Source organism: Mus caroli, chromosome 1, assembly GCF_900094665.2.
Source record: "Mus caroli chromosome 1, CAROLI_EIJ_v1.1, whole genome shotgun sequence".
Classification (NCBI taxonomy): Eukaryota; Metazoa; Chordata; class Mammalia; order Rodentia; family Muridae; genus Mus; species Mus caroli.
In genome coordinates, this window is record NC_034570.1 from 155869950 (window position 1) to 155890647 (window position 20698).

Here is a 20698-nt window from a genome sequence, read left to right on the forward strand (position 1 = left end):
CTCTCCTCCCTAGACCACGCCCCCTCCCGGCCCTTCTCGCGAGAGGATGCACAGCGGCAACAGAAAGCCGGTGTGCGTCACGATTGCCCTCACTCTAGGAGAGGAGCTTGAGGGCGCTCTAGCCCACTCCTTAATGAATAGGAGAGGCATGACAAAAGCCGCTGAGGTTGTCTTGCTCACGCCTCTCGAGTCAAAGGAAAAAAACCGGGCGTGATGACCCATGCATGCAATCCCAGCAGTCGGGAGGCTGGACCATAGCGAGATCCAAGCCAGCCTGGGGTATACAGCGAAGACACCGTCTCAAAAACAATAAGTAAATAAGAGGAAGTCCGACAGGTATCCAGCGTCATCTTCAGTTCGGGAGAGGGAAGCCCAGAAAACTTATTAGTCAAAGTGAGGGACGGGGCGGAAGTGCGGCTTCAGTTTCCCCTCTCCAACATGTCCTCCAGGGCCGGAAGGAGGTAAGAGTCTGGCCACGCCTCTTCCGCTCTGTGAGACCAGCCAATTAGAGCAGGCCGTTAAGCTTGCGCAACGCCTCGCCCGCCCAGCTGTAGCGGCCCCAGCACAGCGACCTCTGTAGCACCTGTTGCCATGACTCCTCCCCCTCTGTCTCCCCCACCCGCTCGCAGGAGGCGGGGCGGGGCGGACTTTTGCTGAGCTCCGCCCCCCTGAGCCTTTGCTGGACTCGGCCTCTAGGTGCTTCACCTCCCGCTGCCAGAGCCGGGGAAGGGCGCCCTAGGGCAGAGGCGGACGCCCCAGCGCTATAGAGAGAAAGTGACGAGCGGCCCTTCGTTGTCAGCCAGGAACGCGGACACAGCGGCGCTCCCACCTTGCTGCTGTCGATCCCTAGGCCGCCGCGATGGCAGCTGCCGGCGCCCGAGGCCTGCGGGCCACCTACCACCGACTCATGGATAAAGTGGAGTTGTTGCTGCCAAAGAAATTGAGGCCGCTATACAACCACCCGGCAGGTAATGAATCCTGAACGGCTCGCACCGAGATCGTTCCTCTCCCTCCGAAACCGGGACATTAGAGGCCCTGTGACAGTTGAGTTGCTACCGGAATCCCAGAGCCCTCATCTAGTCCACTGAAGGGAATCCATCAATTCTCCTAGTCTTTCACCTTGTTTCATCTTAGGTCTCTTTCCAAAATCTGAGTATCAACACCCGGTGCCCTTGTTGACTTTTGATGCCTTCGCTCCCTTAAACACTGCTCACACTCCCGACCTCGCCTCCAGACTTGAACCTTACTTAACTCCTGAGAGCCACGAAGGGGTCTTGGGCCACCATGAAACCCTCATTCTCCCCCCTTTCTCCCTCCGTGAATTTCTAACGCACATGTGGGGTAGAGCTGAAAAGGTGTCTGTCTGGTCTCAGCAGAGGGTTTGGAGTAAAGGTCATACTTTAGTTCCTCTTGGCAGAGGCCTACTAAGTGAGCCCTCCCCAAAATTGGAGCTCCCCACCCCCATCCCCTTCCCCTTCCCCTTCCCGGTTCAGTCAATGTCAACCTGGTTCCATAGACCCAGTATAATAAGCCAGTCATTATGCAATCACTGACCAGGTTCTATCTGTGTTTTATGTAGGCAGATATGAATACAGTTCTGTTCTACCGCTCACCAAGATGTGACCTTGGGCAAAATTCTATACCTCTGTCTTAATTCATATAAAATGTATTCAGTGTGAAAATCAAAAATAACATGCTTGATTCTTTGAGGATGTTAGCTGTCACAAGTACTGGATAAGAATTCTTGTAGTTAAAAATAATTCTTTAAGAAACTGGAAGGCCCCTGTCCCTCTAGCTCCTTATTATAGTTATTAAATTAGTTTATTTCCAATACAAAATGGGTGATAGTAATACTTGGGTGAGGACTAAAATCTGATTATATTATGAAGTCTTTCAAGCATAAAATTGAGAGAATAGAAAAATTTACTCACAATGGAAAAATTGAGTTGCTAACAAAAAAGTGAACTTTGCTTTTACATAGTCTACAATTGATATTAGAAAGATTTAGTTCTGTTTGTTTGTTTGTTTGTCTGTTTGTTTGAGACAGCGTTAGCCCAGGATGTCCTGGAATTCACTCTGTAGACCAGGCTGGCCTTCAACTCAGAAATCCACCTGTCTCTGTCTCCCAAGTGCTGGGATTAAAGGTGTGAGCCACCACTGCCCAGAGGAAGGTTTAGTTCTAAGAGATGAGGCAGCTCTCTAGAGCCTGGGCTGATTATTAAATCTGATGTCCACTTTAATAACAGAATGGTCTATACCTCTGCATAGATGGTAATTTTAACACTTAATGGCATTACTGCACTATGAAAGCCATTATAAAACTTGTTCTAGGCCAGGTGTGGTGGCGCACGCCTTTAATCCCAGCACTCGGGAGGCAGAGGCAGGCGGATTTCTGAGTTCGAGGCCAGCCTGGTCTACAGAGTGAGTGCCAGGACAGCCAGGGCTACACAGAGAAACCCTGTCTCGAAAAACCAAAAAAAAAAAAAAAAAAAAAAAAAAAAAACTTGTTTTAAGGAACTTTATTGATGAAGTTTGTTTAGTTACCTATTAGTTTTTACATTTTTCTGTTTTGTTATGTTTTATGGCAGAGATTTTCAGAAGATAATAATTTGACAATCTATGTAATGATCAGAATGTTACAAAATCAAATGAGGTCTTTGGCAATTCTTACCCTCCAGCTTTGGAAAAGGTGAGGATAGTGTGGAGCAGGCACAGTTTTAAAGTGCTTAAGCTAACAGGGATTTGGAAAGTAGTCTCTTGTTGTTCTTTTTCAAGACCCTGGCTTTTAGCCACTTGTAATTACTGTTTATAGTACTTAAACTGTACAAGAGTATTTTGTGCGTTTCATCCGGAAGTCTTTGGGTTACTTCTGTTTTCAGTGTGATAAAAGGAACACAGAGTTGGAAGACAGAGGCAGGTTAAGACTTGACTTTAACAAATTCCCCAAACCTTAGGAATCTTTTTGTTTGGTTAGTTGTTTTGTGTTTTCTTTTTGGTTTGGTTTGGTTTTCAAGGCAGGATATCTCTGTGCAGCCCTGGCTGTCCTGGAATTAGCTCTGTAGATCAGGATGGCTTCAAACTCAGAGATCTGCCTACCTCTCCTTCCTGGGTGCTGTGATTGAAAGTGTGAGCCCTCACTGCCTGGGTGTAAATCTTTTAAAATTAAGAATGATTGTAATATCTGTAAAACATGTACAAAAGTATTTGTTTTACAAATCAGAACGAACTTTCTCTTCCAAATAAAGGGTTTAGGGCTTTTGTTGTTGTTATTGTGTTGTTTGTTTGTTTTTGAGACAAGGTCCTTTCTATCCCAGTTTGACCTTAACCTTGAAGTTGAGGTCTTGTTGTTGCTGTTTGTTTTGCTTTTTTAAATTTAGATCTTTACTGGAGTGGTGGCATACTTCTTTAACCCCAGCACTCAGGAGGCAGAAGCAAGCAGATCTCTGTGAGTTTGAGTTCCAGGATAGCCAAGGCTGTGAAACAGGAAAAAAACAAAAAAACAAAAAAACAAAAAACTGTCTCCAAAAACAAAGAATGGATCTTATTACATTGTCCTGGCTGACTTTAAACCTGCTATATAGAACAGTCTGACGTCAGATTCAAGAGAAGTCTTCCTGCCTCGGCTTCCCTAGTGCTGGAATTAAAGGCTCATACCACCGGGTCTAGACCTCTTATGTTTTCAGACAAAGTCTGTCACTGAGCCTAGAGCTCATCATTCACCTAGGCTGGCCACCATTGAGCACCAGGGCTCTGCTTGTCTCCACTCTCAATGATAGCGTTAAAGACAGGCGCCAGTGCTCCTTATTTATGTGGGAATGGAACCTAAGGCTCTGGACATGCTAAGCAAGCACTCTATAACCAAGCTACATCTCTAGCAATTAAGTTTTTTAATAATATGTAAAGATGCCTACCACTAAAAACGTATTTGTGATCGAAAAGTTGTAAGCCCAGCAATATAGACATGAACAAGCATGAAAAATATGATCTAATGTTTGAACAAAAATCTGAGAAAACAGATTATTGTTCTACTCATTACCCAGAATGAATTGTGCCTTTGAATACTATTGTACTTTAGTTTTTGGTATTGAATAACCTTCTAAGCATTAGACTACATTCATATACAAGGTTCTATTAAAAAGTTATGAAAGGTTAGAATATTAACAGTCAGAAAGTATATGTTGCTTATTATAAAATTTTAAATTTATTTTTTGTTATTGACAAATATTTCTAAAGAGGTAACAAGAATATGTTCTATTTAGATATTTATTGTAGTTGGAATACTATGTGGCCTGGAATTTTGAGGCCATTGTCATCTTTTTGCTTGTATAAGTCATGTGCTATGATATAGAATGATTGCCTCTGTAGGAAAATAATAAAAAATAGCTAAATTGGATTCCTAGACAAGTTCCTCAGCTCATATAAGGGGTGTCATTTAACCCACCGTCTAGCTAACTATATAGAAAGCATGTTGCACCAAACAAGCCAGTTGCATAACTCTGCTCTAGGCATTGCCAGATCTTCACATTGAGGGTGCGTTGCGCAGTGTTTACTTAATGCTTACTTGTCTGTATGGCTTGAATGTCCTTTAACTCTTTAAGTATTGAGACTTAATCCTTCTTGTGAGGCATTAAGTAACTGGAAATATAACCAGTCAAAGGTGTTCGGAGGTAGAAACTTTAGCAAGTAATTAGAATGAAATTAATTCCACAGGGTAAAGTGCCTATGACTGAGTCCTAGTGACTTCGGGACAGAGACTATGCATATACCTAAACTTATCCTTTTCCCCTCTTGCTGAGTAGGATTGCTCTGCCCAATCTCAGCTATCTGTCAGCAGGAAGGCCTTAGATCTGACTTCTCTCTACTCATGAGCCAAACAGTGGGTGCTGGGAACTAGATCTGGTCTGTTCTGACAGCAACGACTACTCTTGACCACTGAGCCATCTACCCAACCCCAGGTGCTTCTCACCAAGTATTGGCCTTAGATATTTCATTGTAATAATGGAACATGGATTAATACAGCTGAGGAAACACACTGCTAATTTTTAAAGCATTGTTTTGTTTTGTTTTTTGAGACAGGGTTTCTCTGTGTAGCCCTGGCTGTCCTGGAATTCACTCTGTAGACCTGGCTGGCCTTGAACTCAGAAAGCCACCTGCCTCTGCCTCCCAAGTGCTGGGATTAAAGGCGTGGGCCATCACTGCTAGGTAGAAAGCATTCTTTTTTTAAAAAAATTGTGAACTATAAAATAAGGTGGATCATCCCAAGAGATGCATAATATAAAATACCAGTATTCATAATCCTGATCTTAGTGTTAAGTCAGAACCAGTTTTAGTGCAATTAAAAATGGTTTTGGCAGTCAGTAATGGTATCAAATACCACCCTTAACATTATAAGGATGTGTGTGTAGTTGGCCATACGATATCATATATAGTGTGTAAGTCTTGTACAGTACGTGGAACTAAGAGGGATATTGAAAAGTGAAGAGAGTAAAGGATGAGACATCGTTGATGCATGGATAGTAAACTACATTAGAGACATTCTGATATGCTGCTGAATGCTAGGACAACTGCAGATAACAATTATGTACATTATACACATACACACACACACGTTGGGATTTCTTTTTTTATTTTTATTTTTTTTTTTTGGGACAATGTCATATAGAACAGTTTGGACTTGCTATGTAGCTGGGTACAGCTGACCTTAAACTGATCCTCCACCTCTGCCAACTGAGAGCTGCACATAAACAAAGAATGACAAATCCCAGACAGGCCCAGAAAATAATGCCTGTACTCCAGTCCTCGGGAGATACAGGGAAGAGGACCAAGTGTTATTGCAGTTTAAAAAGCTGAGAAAAGGAAAGCCATGATAGAGAACGGTGTGGAAGGAATGAGAAGAGGTAGTGGCCTTTGTGACCTTCCAATATTCAGTAAGAAAGTTTATGCTTTACTTCAGACACAATGAATACCAGTTCAGTGTTTGTAAGTGTATGTGTGCATATGTTTTTCCAGGAAGGAAGTCTTTTTATAGTGGGGAGAATCATACATACATACATACATATAGCCTATGTTCTGGACAAAATTCATTTATTCCACTGATGACAATTACTCCCAGCCAAAAAAAAGTTTAGGAAATAAAATTTAGTTTATAAAAGTACAATCCACCTAGCTGGAGATGGTTGTGTACCCCCGTAATCCTAGCACTCAGGAGGAAGAGGCAAACAGATCTCTCGGAGTTCTAGGCCAGCCAGGTTTGCTAGTGAGTTCTGGGGCGACCAGAGCTACATAGTAAGGTCCTGTCACAGAAAACCAGATAATGGAGGAAAAAAAAAAAAAAAGAGGAGAAAAGGTGCATCCTTCTGCCTGGCATGGTGATACACACCCGTAAGCCTCTTCCAGAGGCCGAGGCAGGACAGCACCCCAAGTTCAAGGCCAGCCTGAACTGAGCTGTGTGTTCCAAGATACCTTGAACTATATGATGAGACCCCTGTCTCAGAAAAAACAAAAAGTAAAAACAAACAAAATAGGAACTGGGTAAGGTGGCTCTGCAGGCAAACTGAGTTTGATCTCAGGGTCTCGCACAGTATGAAAGAACTGACTCTCAGAAGTTGTTCTCTGACCTCAGTGAGTGTGCCTACTGCATGCAGGCACCACTCCCTCAGACCCACTAAATAAATAGAGTAATACATGTTAAAAAGAAAAATAATTATTTTGCTATTTACTATATTTCCCTTATCCTTAAATAGATCATAATTTTAAATATACATAGAATACTGTCTGATATTTCTAAATTATCAATTTTTGATGCCTTTTCTACCTTTAAGAGTAGTAGAGTCTTAAGAAAAGGTGAAAATGTATTGTTAAATTCTTTGTCTAAAAATGTTCATTTCTCTCTGAGAATATCATGTTTCTTGTTGAGCTATAAAATGGAATTTTTGTAAGATGATTTTTAAAATTCATTTCCACTTAATTATTTCAATAATAGTAAATATTAACAGCTATTCTATCAATTTATACTTCTGTTGATCCTGATACTAAGGTATTATACTCATATTAAATAGTATAATTATCATTTATTTTTATGTTTTCCAGTGATAATAACTATATAACTATATAGCCTAACCCTGTTTTTTCAGTCTTAATAATGCATTGGCATTGTTGCCATTTGAGTAATGTCTACATCTAAGTTATTTATTTCACTAATGTTTTTAGATCCAGTGGCTGCTTCTGTATCTGAATGCATATATTATCTGCATTTATTCACTATATAATCTGAAGATAAAACAAATTAGTTGAGAACAAATGAAAGGGAAAACTAAGTTTTCTTTATAGTTATAGTTATATTGTTTGGGCCCCACTCCCACCAGAGACATCGCTACATAGTCCTAGATAGCCTAGAAATCTCAGAGTAGGCCAGGAAATCTTCAATTTCACAGAAGTCTACCTACCTCTGTTTCCTTATTGCTGGAATTTAAAGCGTATATGTCTATACCCAGCCCTCCTTTTCTTTTTTAAAACTTGAAAGCAAAATAAAAAAATAAAACAAAAGCAAACTACTTTGTGGTGGTGGTCATACCTGTAATCCTATTTGTGGTAGTTGGAATATGCATAACCCAGGCTACCTGGGGAATTACAAGCCAGTGTGGGGTACGGAGTGAGACAACCCCCATGCCCCTACCCCATCTCAAAGATAAAACAAAGCACAAAACAAAAACAGCTACTTGTTTATTTTTGCAATTATCCAACTCTAATTATCCTGATATTAACTTGTCCATTGCCTTCAAGTACCTCAGAAAAATAGCAATTTATAATGTCTTACATATCTGCTACTAATATTTTTTGTTTAGCACTTAAAACTTATTAAACTCATTTAAAGTTTGTTTTCATCATTTAAAATTATCACTAATTAGGGCTGAAGAGATGTCTCAGCACTTAAGGATACTTGCTGTTTTTGCAGAGGAACTAGGTTTGGTTCTGGTTCCTAGTACTGAGATAGTAGCTCATAGCCATCTGTAACTCCAGTTTCGGGGGATCTGATACCATCTTCTGGCCCCCGTGGGCACCAGGCAAAATAGCCATAACATTAAATAAATCTATTTTTTTCACCAGTTAAAATATCTTTCTTGGTCCAAAGTCCTGGCCACTTAATTCATGTTTGAAGGAGGGTTTTTGTTTGTTTGGTTGGTTGGTTAGTTGGTTGGTTGGTTGATTTGGTTGTTTGGTTCTGTTGGCATTTGTGCAGTTAAATTTTTATAACTGTTGCCTAGCTTGGAACATTTGAGTAAATTAGTTACTAGATAAACCTACTGGAAAACTTTACTATTCATTAACTCAAATGTTCAACCATGTAAACTTTCAAAGATGCCAAGAAGGACCTTACTCAGAAAACAATTTGGGGACAGCAGTAGAATAAACAGTTTTGACATGGTGGGGGCTGGGAGAATCCAGAAAAAAATCAAAGAAAATATGGACACCTCTTCACCCAGAGACTGAGAAGGTGCACTTTCTTGAGTAATGAAACCAAGCTTCAAACAATAATAAAACCAAACTAAGAAATGTATATAGACTGTGTTCCAAGGGTCCATGTATATCAAAGAAAAATGATACCTCCCTACTCACTCTAAATGGAATTACAGGGATCTGTATTCTGGGCTTGGAACAGGCTCCATGGTCTAAGAATAGCTTGTTAGTAAAAGTCTAGTAAAGTCCTGAAGGAAGCCTATGTTCCTGAAAATGAGGAGACACTGATTCTGGCCTTGAGAATAAAGCAATGTCAGGCCGTTCTCTGTCAAGCCTACTAAAGTTTGCATATGTTTGATAGAGCTTCTATCCTGGGCATGCATAGTTAAGCCCAATGTAGAAGACAGTAGAATAGATGAGCTGTTTGGGTTGTTCAGAGAAGCATTTAGCTTAAACTGGAGATGCTAAAGAAGGTTTCCTTGATAACCTGACAGCAAAAGCAAGACCTTGAGGGATGGCAGTTAGGGTTAAGAGGAGGATGTTAGTGTGGACCTACTGAGTGGTTCTTTGCTGGGGCAGCTGACTTGTGCATTCAAATGTTTAACAGCACCCAGGTCTCTTTGCCCAGGAGAGGGCACTGGTAACAACAGCAGAAGCAATACCACTGTAACCACCTATTTGTAGCAATTGTTTGCTTGGTTCCTATCTCCTGCACCTCTAATCCCAATAGTCACACAGAGGAAGCCAAAGCAGAAGGAACCTGAGTTCAGAATCTAAGGTATATACAAAGCATTGTCTCAAAAAATATTTTTTTCCTTTAAATCATGGTTTTCCTTAGTATAATTTATCATAAAATTCTACTTGGGTCCCTACCAACTGCTAATGAGTACTGGTGTGTGCTGGAATTACAGGCTAGCTTGTACCACACAACACTGCATTGGTCTAGTCCCTCAATAATTCTACTTCTTTCTACTCACCCTCCCTCTCTGTTTTTGAGACAGGATCTCCCTACTATCCTGGAATTCAGTTTGTAGACCTCAGACTCACAGAGATCTACCTGCCTCTGGGATTAAAGGGCTGCACCACCACACCCAGCTCTCTTCCTCTGTGTGTGTGTGTGTGTGTGTGCATTTTTTTTTTCTTTGTTTGTTTGTTTGGGTTTTTTTTTTTTTTTTGGTATTTTGTTTGACCTAGAACTCACTGATCCTCCTGCCTCAGCCTCCAGTGCTGGGACTACAAACATGTACCACATAATCTTAAAGAAAGTTTTGTTTCTAGTCTTGCTCAAGGTAGGAAGAGAGGGACTGGCTGTGGTCAGAATAGCACTGGTCAGAGCCAACTGTGGCAAAACAAACACAGATGGATTTTTTTTTCTCATTCAATTAGAAGCATCAAAAATTTGAACCCTTTGGTAGTTTCAATTCTCTCAACAACCATTTCATTTCTCTCAACTGTCTACAATTCAGCACTGTCTACAAATTTGTTCCACAGTTTATAAATAGAGTAGGTGAAGGTTTATGGGGAAAATGTAAAAATAATATGATATGAGATATCTAGGAAAATAAAGCTTAGCATTATAATTATACTCACAAAGACATGATCTGTGATCTTCGAGTGTTTGGAGAATTCTAAAAATGATACCCTAAGATTAATTGCAGTATAAACTACTTACTACCATGTGCAAAGTCCTGTTTCTAGTGTCAGCAACACACACACACACACACACACACACACACACACACCACACACAGAGCTAAACCAGACTCACCAATATCTAATGCCAAGCTCACGAAAACAGTTTATATCATTCTTAAGTATCATGCTGGGTGAGTTCCAGAACTCTATACTTTGAGTTTTCTCTGGATTACTTAATAAGGCATTAAGTTGGATAGTTGTTGCTGTACTTTGTTTGGGGAATAATTTCAAGAAAAACATATGTTTGTTCAATGCAGATGAAAAAGACTAAGTCCTGAAATATAAACCAATGAATCTCCTAGATACTAGAATTATAAGAACTGCACCACTGCACATAGCTTCCAACTACTGTCAGTCGTCAGTTGGGTGGATCTGAAGATGATGGAAGCCACTGATAAGGAGAGCCAAGAATATTTTTAAGATTGTGTATGTCTACATACATATCTATTTTATGCATATATGCTTCTTTATTCATTATAGTAACATAAGTAATATAAACGATTTTTCCATTATGCTGGCTAACTTTCCTTTAATACTATGCATGCAAGTCTGTATTGTGCAGCTACTTGATAATCCTCATAGATAAGTTGATAAGCAGCTACTGTTTAAAGTGTACTGTGGAGGGAAGGCTAAGTAAGTGTGGCACTACAGACCCGTAATCCCAGCATGCAGTTGGTGAGGCAGGCAGATCTTTGTGAGTTCCAGGCCAGCCACAGCTACACAGTGAAACCTTATCTCGAAACCAAAAATCAAAAGAGGCCAAGAGTAAGTATTGCTGCAAGCTTGAACACACACTGGGATTTGTAATGCGACTTTGTCTCAAAACCCTAAAGTAAAATACATTGTGGTAGATTTTTAAATCTCCTGTACTAAAATCTCATTGAATTGGTCAATTTAGCTGTAAGAATGAGGAGAACTAGTCTGAGATATAAAAAGAATCAAGATATATGATAAACTGGGAAAGTAGTCCAGGGTGCCTGCCACTTAATGTTAAAAGCAAGTGATAGCCCAGTTTCTTAAGTTGTGACTCACAGCCCTCTATCTGGTTATGTAACTGAATTTGGGAGCAGTAGAAACTTTGTCAACAGTAAAAGTTTCTGAACATATAACAACAAAAACTTAACTCAAGCTTAAATACATAGGAGTTGTAGAGATGGCTTAGCAGTTAAGAGCACTGGCTGGGATTGGAGAGGTGGCTCAGTGGTTAAGAACAATGACTGCTCTTCCAGAGGAACTGAGTTCAATTCTAAACAACCATGTTGTTGCTTACAACCATCTGTAATGGGATCAGATGCCCCCTTTGGTTTGTCTACAAACCAAACTACAGTGTACTCATATAAATAAAATAAATAAAGTTTGCAAGACCAATGGGCCTCTCTTTCCACTGATGGCCAATGAGGCCACCTTCTGATACATATGAGTGGGTGGGGAGGGGAGTGGTACGGGGGGAGGGGGGTAATGGGGGACTTTTGGGATAGCATTGGAAATATAAATGAAGAAAATACCTAATTAAAAAATAAATAAAAATAAATAAATCTTAAAAAAAGAAAAAAGCACTGGCTGTTCTTCCAGAGGAAGATTCCCAGCAGCTACAGAGTGGCTCACAACTGTCTGAAACTCCAGCTCCAGGGGTTACAGCACCCTCTTCTAGCCTCCTCAGCAGCCAGGCACACAAGTGATACACAGACATACACGTGAGCAAAGCACTCGTATAAATCAAATCAAATACATAGTGAACTAAAGTGTTTCTGATAGTATTTATCCTTGTTATAGTGCACAATTTCACTACAGCCTCAGTTCTGAACACAAAGTATACACTGTGGGCTGGGCATACAGTCGCAACACACAATGTTAGCAAGTACTGCCTGAAACATCTCACTCAGATATAAGACTATTATATGTTATAAATTGCATATTTTACTGTATATACAAAGTACAAAGCTCTTACAGAAATACGGTTTAATTACAAAAAGGTTTTGATTATTTTTAAAGATTTATTTTATGTATGTGAGTACACTGTTGCTCTCTTCAGACACACTAGAAGAGGGCATCAGATCCCATTACAGATGGTTGTGAGCACCATGGGTTGTTGGGAATTGAACTCAGGACCTCTGGAAGAGCAGTGAGTGCTCTTAACCACAGAGCGATCTCTCCAGCCAGTTTTGAATACTTTTACCTTTTTTTGCTCTGCATGTAAGCACCAAATTCATATATCTTTGGATTGGACTGTCAGGATGTTTGATAATAAAAAAATTACTGAGTACTGGAAAGGTGGTTCATGATTTAAAAGAATTTGTTGCTCTTCCAGAGGACCAGAAATCTGTCCCCAGCACCCGCAGCATGTAGCTCACAACTACCTGTAACTCTAGTTTCAAAGGATCTGATGAATCTCTGTGAGTTCAAGGCAAGCCTGGTCTATTCCAGGTCCTTACTCAAAAAATTATCTTTATAAAGTAGAATATTAAGGTAGTAGTAATAGACATGGGCATAAATTATATTTTTAACCTTGGATTTGTTTATAAATCACTCTTTTTATATTAGGTTACATAATGAAATAAGCATCCCTGGAATGGTGGGACATGCCTGTACTCTCAGCACTACCCTCCAGGACAGCCTGAGCTACAGTTTAACGAGAATGTGTCTCAAAAAAAGAAAAAAGAAGGGAATATATTGGCAAGTTTAGTTACATTTTAAGGTCCCCAGACAAAATCTGTCATCTCTTATCGTACCATATCCTCTGAGGTAAAAAGAGTTGTCTGTGGATCTAGTACAGGACATGAGTTAAAGAGTTAGGAACTTGCATCCCACTTACTGCTGCTCACCAGGTGCATGGCTTGAATGAATCCTCCAGCTTCTCTAAGTTCCTCCCCCTCTGATGTCATGCTTCTCAGATTCTAGGTTATCCAAGAAAAACAATTTTCTTCTTTGTTTTTGAGACAGGCTCTTACTGTGTAGCCCAGGCTGACCTCAAACTCAACAAGTAGTCCATGCTATGAACTCACAGCATACACCTGCCTCCCCTCAGCCTTTCAAGTGGTGAGATTATAGGTATGAGTCACCTCACACAGGCCAGCATTCATTTCAAATGCTTCAGATATTTATTTGACATTTTAAACAAGCAGATAAGTACCAAACTGACCAAAACAAGGACCTTGTTACTAAGGAACCTTTGAGAACCTGTATCAAAATAGACATTAGATGTGTGTGTGTGTGTGTGTGTGTGTGTGTGTGTGTGTGTGTGCGTGTGTGTGTGTGAGAAAGAGAGAGAGAGAGAGAGAGAGAAATAGAGAAATAATGTATAATCTATGTTTATATTGAAATATATTAAATAAAATAGAATATACAGAATTTTTGCAAGACCTCTTAGGTATATATGATAAATTATCATTTATAGCTACAAGTTTTAATAAAAGGAATGAACATTACTAAAACTTATGTAACTAAATTTTATAATTTGGCATTTCCTCTAAAGATTGTCTGTGACTAAACTAAAATTAAGTTTCTGTTCAAAACAAAGCACTGGGAAAGATTTCCAGAACTATCTCCATTGTTTCTTTAGCTTGTTTTTTAAGGTTTATTTTATTTATTTATATATACTTGCTTATGTCCATGTGGGTTATTTATACAGTACAGTGCCTCCAGGGGTCAGAAGAGGACATCTAGAACTGGAGTTGCAGATGGTTGTGGCCCACTTGATATTGGTGCTCAGGACTGAACTCAGGTCTCTCTGTAAAAGCAGTATGTGCTCTTAACTGCTGGACTATCCTTCCAGCCCCACCTTAGCTTGTGCCACAACACCTGGCTCACCTTAGCTTATTTTTAATGTTATAAATACAAATAATTGGCAAGAATATTAAAAGACACATAGAAGATTGATACTATATTTTTGTCCCTTCCTAAATCTTAATACAAAGTGTATAGAAAGCAGAGTAGAATTTGGTGTTAGTTAATAAAGGAATGCATATAATACACTGGATTATTTCTCAATTTTTCTTTCTTTTATATTTCAGGCCCCAGAACAGTTTTTTTCTGGGCTCCAATAATGAAATGGGTAAGTCTTTGTTCTAATAGGAGTTACTTGAAATAATTAATTCCTTAATATAAATTTACTAATTTAAAATAGATTTTATGAAAGCTGTATACTACCTACCTTTCTCTACACTATTAATTTATCAGAAATGGCTTTTCCCCCCCACGCTGGATGTCCTGGAGCTTACTCTGTAGACCTCCAACTTACAGAGATACGCCTGCCACTGTCTCTTGAGTGCTGGGATTAAAGGCATCTTTCACTACCACCGAGCCTAAATTCTTAACAAAACATACAGAGTCATGCAAGGTGGTATATATACTCTATTATCCCAGTACTTGACTGACAGAGATAGGAAGGTAGGGAAGGGTTTAAGTCTATCCCTCGGCTCTATATAGAATTTGAGGCCAGCCTAAAGTGTATATGACTATGTCTAATATATGTATTACATAAAAGCATTTGGTGTAAATGATAGAGCTTATGACTTTTAGCTCCAAGATTAATAATTGTACTACAATATATAGTCTCTGTATATATAATACATATTCAATCTAGTGGCTATAGCAATGATTTATAGCAAATCATTGAATTTATATTGAAAAGGATCTGTTTGAAACTTTTATAAGTGGGGATCTTCAGGCCCCATCACATATCTGCTTACTCAGTCTGAAAAGAATCCAGGGATGGAGCCCAATAAGCTGTTTTAATACCCTCTGCAGGTGATTCTAGTGTCCTCCAAGTTTGAAAACTGCTGGTCTGTGAGCTTTAATATGACAGAATACATGTAAATTACTACCTTAATCAGTTTTGCTTTCGTATTTTAAATATACATCCTAGTACTGTTCATTGCTTCATCATATAGCCAGTCGGCAAAGACTTTGCATCTTGGAGACTTTGGGATTATACACACTCCCCTACTTACTGTTTCTTTCTCTTAAAATACCATTCTACTTCTTGATTGTGTCTGTGAGTTTGACTGTTCTAGGTACCTCATAGAAGTGGAAGCATGCAATATTTTTTTAAGATCTTTTAAATATCTATGTCTATGTGCATATATTTATACATGTTGCTGATGTCTGAGGAGACCAACGAGTGTGTCAGATTCTCTGAAGCCAGAGTTAGAGGCATTTGTGAGCTACCCAGCATGGGTGCTAGGAACCTAACTTTAGTCCTCCGCAGGAGTAACAAGGGCTCTGAACTGCTGAGCCATCTCTCCAGGCCCACAGAATCATGCAGTGTTTATGACTGGTTTGTGTTCTCCAGGCTATTGCATGTCAGAATTTGCTTATTCTGCAGCTGAATAATATCCAGTGTTGCTGACTATAGGGCTGGATGCTTGCTGCTTGAAAGCTAGTACTGCGGAGCTAAGAGTTGGTGCAAAAGAAATAAGGTTTATTGAAGGACTGGCAACTTGGAAGACAGGGGAGGCTTTTATGCTGCTACCTCTGACCTCCATCCTGCTCCATCTCTCCAAAAAAATTGTCAGGAATTGGGTGTAACAGAGGACTTTTAGCACTAGTGTGGTTGGACAAATCTTTAATCCCAGTACTCAAGAGATAGGCAGTCAGATTAGTTCAAAAGCAACCTATTCTACATAGAAAATGATAATTTAAAAATGGGGTGTTTTTAGAAGGACGCACAGGGGACGGTTGCAAGAATAATACATGCTGGGCAGAGCCCTTATCGTTTATAGCATTTATCTCCCTTTTTTTTTCTTTTTTCTCGTCTGGGTGTAACATTGTAATGGACCTTTAACCTCCTAAAGATCTTTAAACAGAATTATTCAATTTTATATTGTTGATGTGCGGTACCACAGATTGAGCCCAGGGCCTATGTGTGCTAGGCAGGTGGTGTAGCAGCACCGAGGTGCATCCCCGGCCTAGCACACTAACCCTGTGCAAGTTGAATCTCAGCGCTTACACGTTCTATGTTAGCCGGTGCATAAACTAAAGAATATGGAGAGGCAGTTACGTATTTGGGAGCAGTCTTAACATTATCAGATGCTTTGGTTTGAGTTTTATTTTGGTGTGGTTTGGTTTATAGTACCAAGACTTAAACTCGGGGCCTCGTGCGTGAATGGCAGGGGTGCTTTACTATGGCGTGCCACCCTTTTTTACCTTTTGTTTTGAGATATTGTCTCAGTAAACGGTCTAGATTTGCCTTGAAGTTTTGATCCTCAACCCTCTTTTAACTTCTTACTTTGGAATAGGATCTCACGAAGATGCCAATGCTAACCTTTGAACTCACTCTGTTGTTATGACAGGCTTTTAACTTATGATCCAACTCCCCTTAGCCCATACCTTGAATCACAGGCTTACACCAGCCCAGCTTATTACCAAGAGTTCTGAGTGATGCTGAAGTTAGGATATGTGTGGTATAGTTCTGTAAAAAACACTGAAGACAGGAGTGGGGTGGAGGTGGAGAGACAGCTCGGTGGTTTAGAGCGCTTACTTCTCTTGCACATACCTAGATTCAGTTCCCAGCATCTACACGATGCTTCACTGCCAGCTGTAACTCCAGTTTCATGGGTTCCAGTGCCCTTGTCTGGACTCCATGTGCACTGCACACAGATAGTACACCTGTGTGCATGCTGGCAAAATGCTCATACCCACAAAAATAAAAGTAACAATTTTAAGCCACCAAGGAAGATATGGTCATGTGTATTTTAATATTAAAGAAAAATCATCTAGGGCCAGTAAGAGCTCAGATGATAAAGGCTCCTTTGGCTAAGCCTAAATTCAATTTCTGGGACTCACTTGGTGTAAGGAGAGAAGTGACTCCCACAGCTTGTTCTATGACTTCTACATATGTACTATGGTATATGTACGTGCTCACAAAAATAAGAACATTTCTAAAAATAGGAAAAAAGCCATCTAATAAACTAAGACTGAGTGAACTTTCCAGGTACTTTAAAAAACAAAAACATATTGACAGAAAACACGAGGAAGTACTCCTAAATTTGTTATAGGGGGTTTTTGTTTGGTTGGTTTGATTTGGTTTTTGGTTTGGTGTTGTTGTTTGTTTGGTGGGGTTTTTGGGGGACGGGGGCGGGGGTTCTTGCTGTGAATTTTCTTAATGGACTGGGCATTATTATGATTATAACTTTCATGTGGAAATTCACAACTATTTTATGTTTAATTTAAAGTTAAAGATGATTGTCTCGCTCCTGATGCTCCACCATGTCTTAATATATATTTGCAGGGATTGGTATGTGCTGGACTAGCTGACATGGCCAGACCTGCAGAGAAACTCAGCACAGCTCAGTCCACTGTGCTGATGGCTACTGGTAAGTTAAACCCTTCCAAGTTCTACGGTTGTGTAACTATTTCTGAGGAGATGTGAGAAAAAGTCTGTGCACTACAGAAGAAGTTGAAACAACCAAAGTTCAGTTTAGTGAAACAATGAGTTTCTTGGAGCTAGTTATAGAAATAGGGGTAAGGAGTTACAGGACCAGAAAGGACTCAGATGGTTGCATCACGGAAAACCTACCACAGCATGGGTGACAGGCAGGAAACATGGAACTCGCTGCACAAACTGCAGACAATTTAACAGGTTAGAAAGTGTTTCTTCTAAGTTAACTCGGTTAGTCTGAATATCTTCCAGGAAGCTTGGCTTGTTTGAGAGTTTTTCTCAGCAGTCTTTACTATTTATAATGAGCTTAAAGAGAGAGGGAATTAAGTGCCACTGGTCAGTTTTAGGAACTTCCTGATATTTTTAAATTTACTTCTTGAATCTTAACCAGCTTCTCTTCATATCATCACAAGTCTTTTTAAATTTATTATTGTTAAGAATTTCATACATGGTATAATGTTTTGATGAAATCATCCCCCCACTATATTTCTCTCTCAACAACAGTAAGAGGAACATCCTGAGTTTTAACTTACTTCCAGGATGGTTATCCTGAAAGAGATTGCTATACAATAACTACATACTAGCTGAAGCAATAGCGCTGCCTCTAAAGGCCAATCTCACAACTGAAATTAACCACATACAACAAAACTCTCTTTGGTCTTACAGTCATTAATGGTTTTGTTTTTCAAATGTTTGCACACATATTTACACACATTATCCATCCTTAGGAAACCTGCTGCATTATGGCTAGCTGAGCCAGGAAGGCTGTTAGAAATAAGGATCTGCCTGAGAGTTTGCTTTTCAGGTTTTTGAAATCTTTTGGAAAGATGGTATAGTTAATATGACTGGTTCCTAGCCAAGTCTCCTTTTAATGTAAGAACTGAGAATTCATGTAATACTGAAAATTATATCATGAGAATTTTTATGTACTATATAATGCAGAAGAGTCTATACCTTTAAAAATGCTTTGTTTCACCCCACACTGTGACTTTTCTTCTTGTATGAGCTGCTTGTTGACTCTTCCTTTGCACTTAATGCTCTTTGTTGGCTTAAAAAAAAAATAAATCAAACTTTTAAGGGAAAAAAATGCTTTGTTTCAACAGGGTTTATTTGGTCAAGATACTCACTTGTAATTATACCAAAAAATTGGAGTTTGTTCGCTGTTAATTTCTTTGTGGGGTCAGCAGGAGCCTCTCAGCTGTTTCGGATTTGGAGGTAAGCCAAGGTGCTTTTAGAACTGGCTCAGAAGTCACCTCAATGGCTGTGTGTGTATCAAGTATTATATTGACTAAATTGTACATGAAGGAGAAATGTGTTCTTTCCATCAAAGTCTGGAGAGTTACAAATAAGTTAAAAGCAGCCAAGCTTATGTTACCTAGGTTTTAGATCCAACAGTTTATTGTCTAAATGGGTTCTCATTTTTCACAGTCTCTCTCTCTCTCTCTCTCTCTCTCTCTCTCTCTCTCTCTCTCNACCTAGGTTTTAGATCCAACAGTTTATTGTCTAAATGGGTTCTCATTTTTCACAGTCTCTCTCTCTCTCTCTCTCTCTCTCTCTCTCTCTCTCTCTCTCTCTCACACACACACACACACACACACACACACACACACACAGACACACACACATACACACACACAATTGTATTAGCTAACTTTCTGTTGCTGATAAAATACCATACCATGAACAAAAGCAACTTAAACAAGAAAGAGTTTGCTTGGCTTACAGTTCCAGGGGGGCAGAGTCTATGATGGTGGGAAATCATGACGATAGGAACAGCTTGGCTGCAGGAGCAGGTTGATCCCATTTCCATTCACATATGAGAAGCAGAGAGAGGGCACAGGAAATGGAGTATGACTGGGAAACCTCAAAGCCAACTTTCAGTGACAATACTTTGTCCAGCAAGGCTCCACCTCTTAAAGGTTCTATAACTTCCCAAACAGCACCACCCTGGGGACCAAGTGTTCAAATCCATGAACCCTTGGACAGCAATTCTCATTTAGACCAGCACCACAATGTATAAAACTCATGGTGTGCTAAGTAGATTCCATCATCCTCCTTTTCACTTGCTTTCAACTATGTGTAGTAAGTGAGCTTTCAATGTATAGGAGGTTTATATACATAGTCACATTGGCCCAGGGTCACTCAAGATGGAACATAAAGGGCTGAAGGAATAATGGTGTGGCTGTTAGGAGTGCCAGTGGCTCTTTCTGAGGACTGAAATTTGACTCTCAGCACCTACGTCATGTGGCTCACAACCGCCTGTAACTCCAAGCTCAGGAAATCCAGTTTCTGGTCTTGACAGAAACCTGTACACTTCACATGCACACATAAACACACGCACACAATAATTATTTTTTAAATAAAGAATGAAAATAGGTCAGTGGATGTGGCTTATAGGTCCAGTGCTTGCCTAGCATATGTGAGCCCTTGGATTGGACCCCACTCACTGGAATTTTTTTTAAGTGTGTGTGTGATAAAAATTAAAATTTATATAAGAAACTTACCCCATATAATTGGTTAAAATCTGAAACAGAGAGCAGAAGCAATGAAACCTTTGAGTGAATTTTCCTTCAGCCTATTTTAGTAAGCTCCGTGGAAGATTGTATTGACAGTGGGAAAGAAGTGCTTCTCATTTTCTCTGTACATGTTGGTATTGATAATTATTCATCTCTGTTATCTTTATAGATATAACCAAGAACTCAAATCTAAAGGAATCCAGTAAGAGAGTTCCTGGTCACCTGAACACTCTAGATGTGGACAGAAACATTGGAATCTAGTGTACTTGATTACCGATAAGGTGATGCTAACTATTCGGATAACATTCGAAGAGAAGGAAAGCAAAATCTAACTGTACTTAAAAGCTAGCACTTGACTTCACAAAAAATAAAGCAAACTTTTATTACCAGTCTGTCTTTACATATGCCTCAGGGGACTTGCTTGTGGATGGCACCAACCTTGGTTTCTACCATTTGTCCATAATAAACCATACTTGGCCCAGCTTCATCTTTCAGTTAACCAAAATGTAAGCACAAACACATACAAGCAAACATGGTCAAAGGGTTAAGAAATCTGCTTACTAGTGTGGGATGGCCAAGTGACTGCAAGTGGAAGAACATAATGTCCAAGGGTGAAAGAGAGACAGTAGAATGACTGGCAAAATGGACTGAA

The 20698-nt window shown here is 39.7% G+C and overlaps 1 protein-coding gene across 1 annotated transcript; it reads left to right on the forward strand.

Annotated features, from left to right (window-relative positions):
* Nucleotides 1–76: 76 nt before the first annotated feature.
* Nucleotides 77–20435, forward strand: Mpc2 (mitochondrial pyruvate carrier 2). The gene is made up of 5 exons (XM_029478276.1): nt 77–968; nt 14163–14203; nt 17381–17465; nt 18634–18745; nt 20216–20435. The coding sequence occupies exons 1-5, from the start codon at nt 860–862 to the stop codon at nt 20250–20252; spliced, it is 384 nt and encodes a 127-aa protein (XP_029334136.1). The 5' UTR covers nt 77–859; the 3' UTR covers nt 20253–20435.
* Nucleotides 20436–20698: the final 263 nt, after the last annotated feature.

What these genes read in the sequence shown, in the direction of transcription:
- Mpc2 (XM_029478276.1), top strand. Translation starts at nt 860, where the DNA reads ATGGCAGCTGCCGGCGCCCGAGGCCTGCGGGCCACCTACCACCGACTC. An exon ending in GCTATACAACCACCCGGCAG is followed by an intron (nt 969 to 14,162) that starts GTAATGAATCCT and finishes TTTATATTTCAG; the next exon opens with GCCCCAGAACAGTTTTTTTC. An exon ending in CAGCTGTTTCGGATTTGGAG is followed by an intron (nt 18,746 to 20,215) that starts GTAAGCCAAGGT and finishes TTATCTTTATAG; the next exon opens with ATATAACCAAGAACTCAAAT.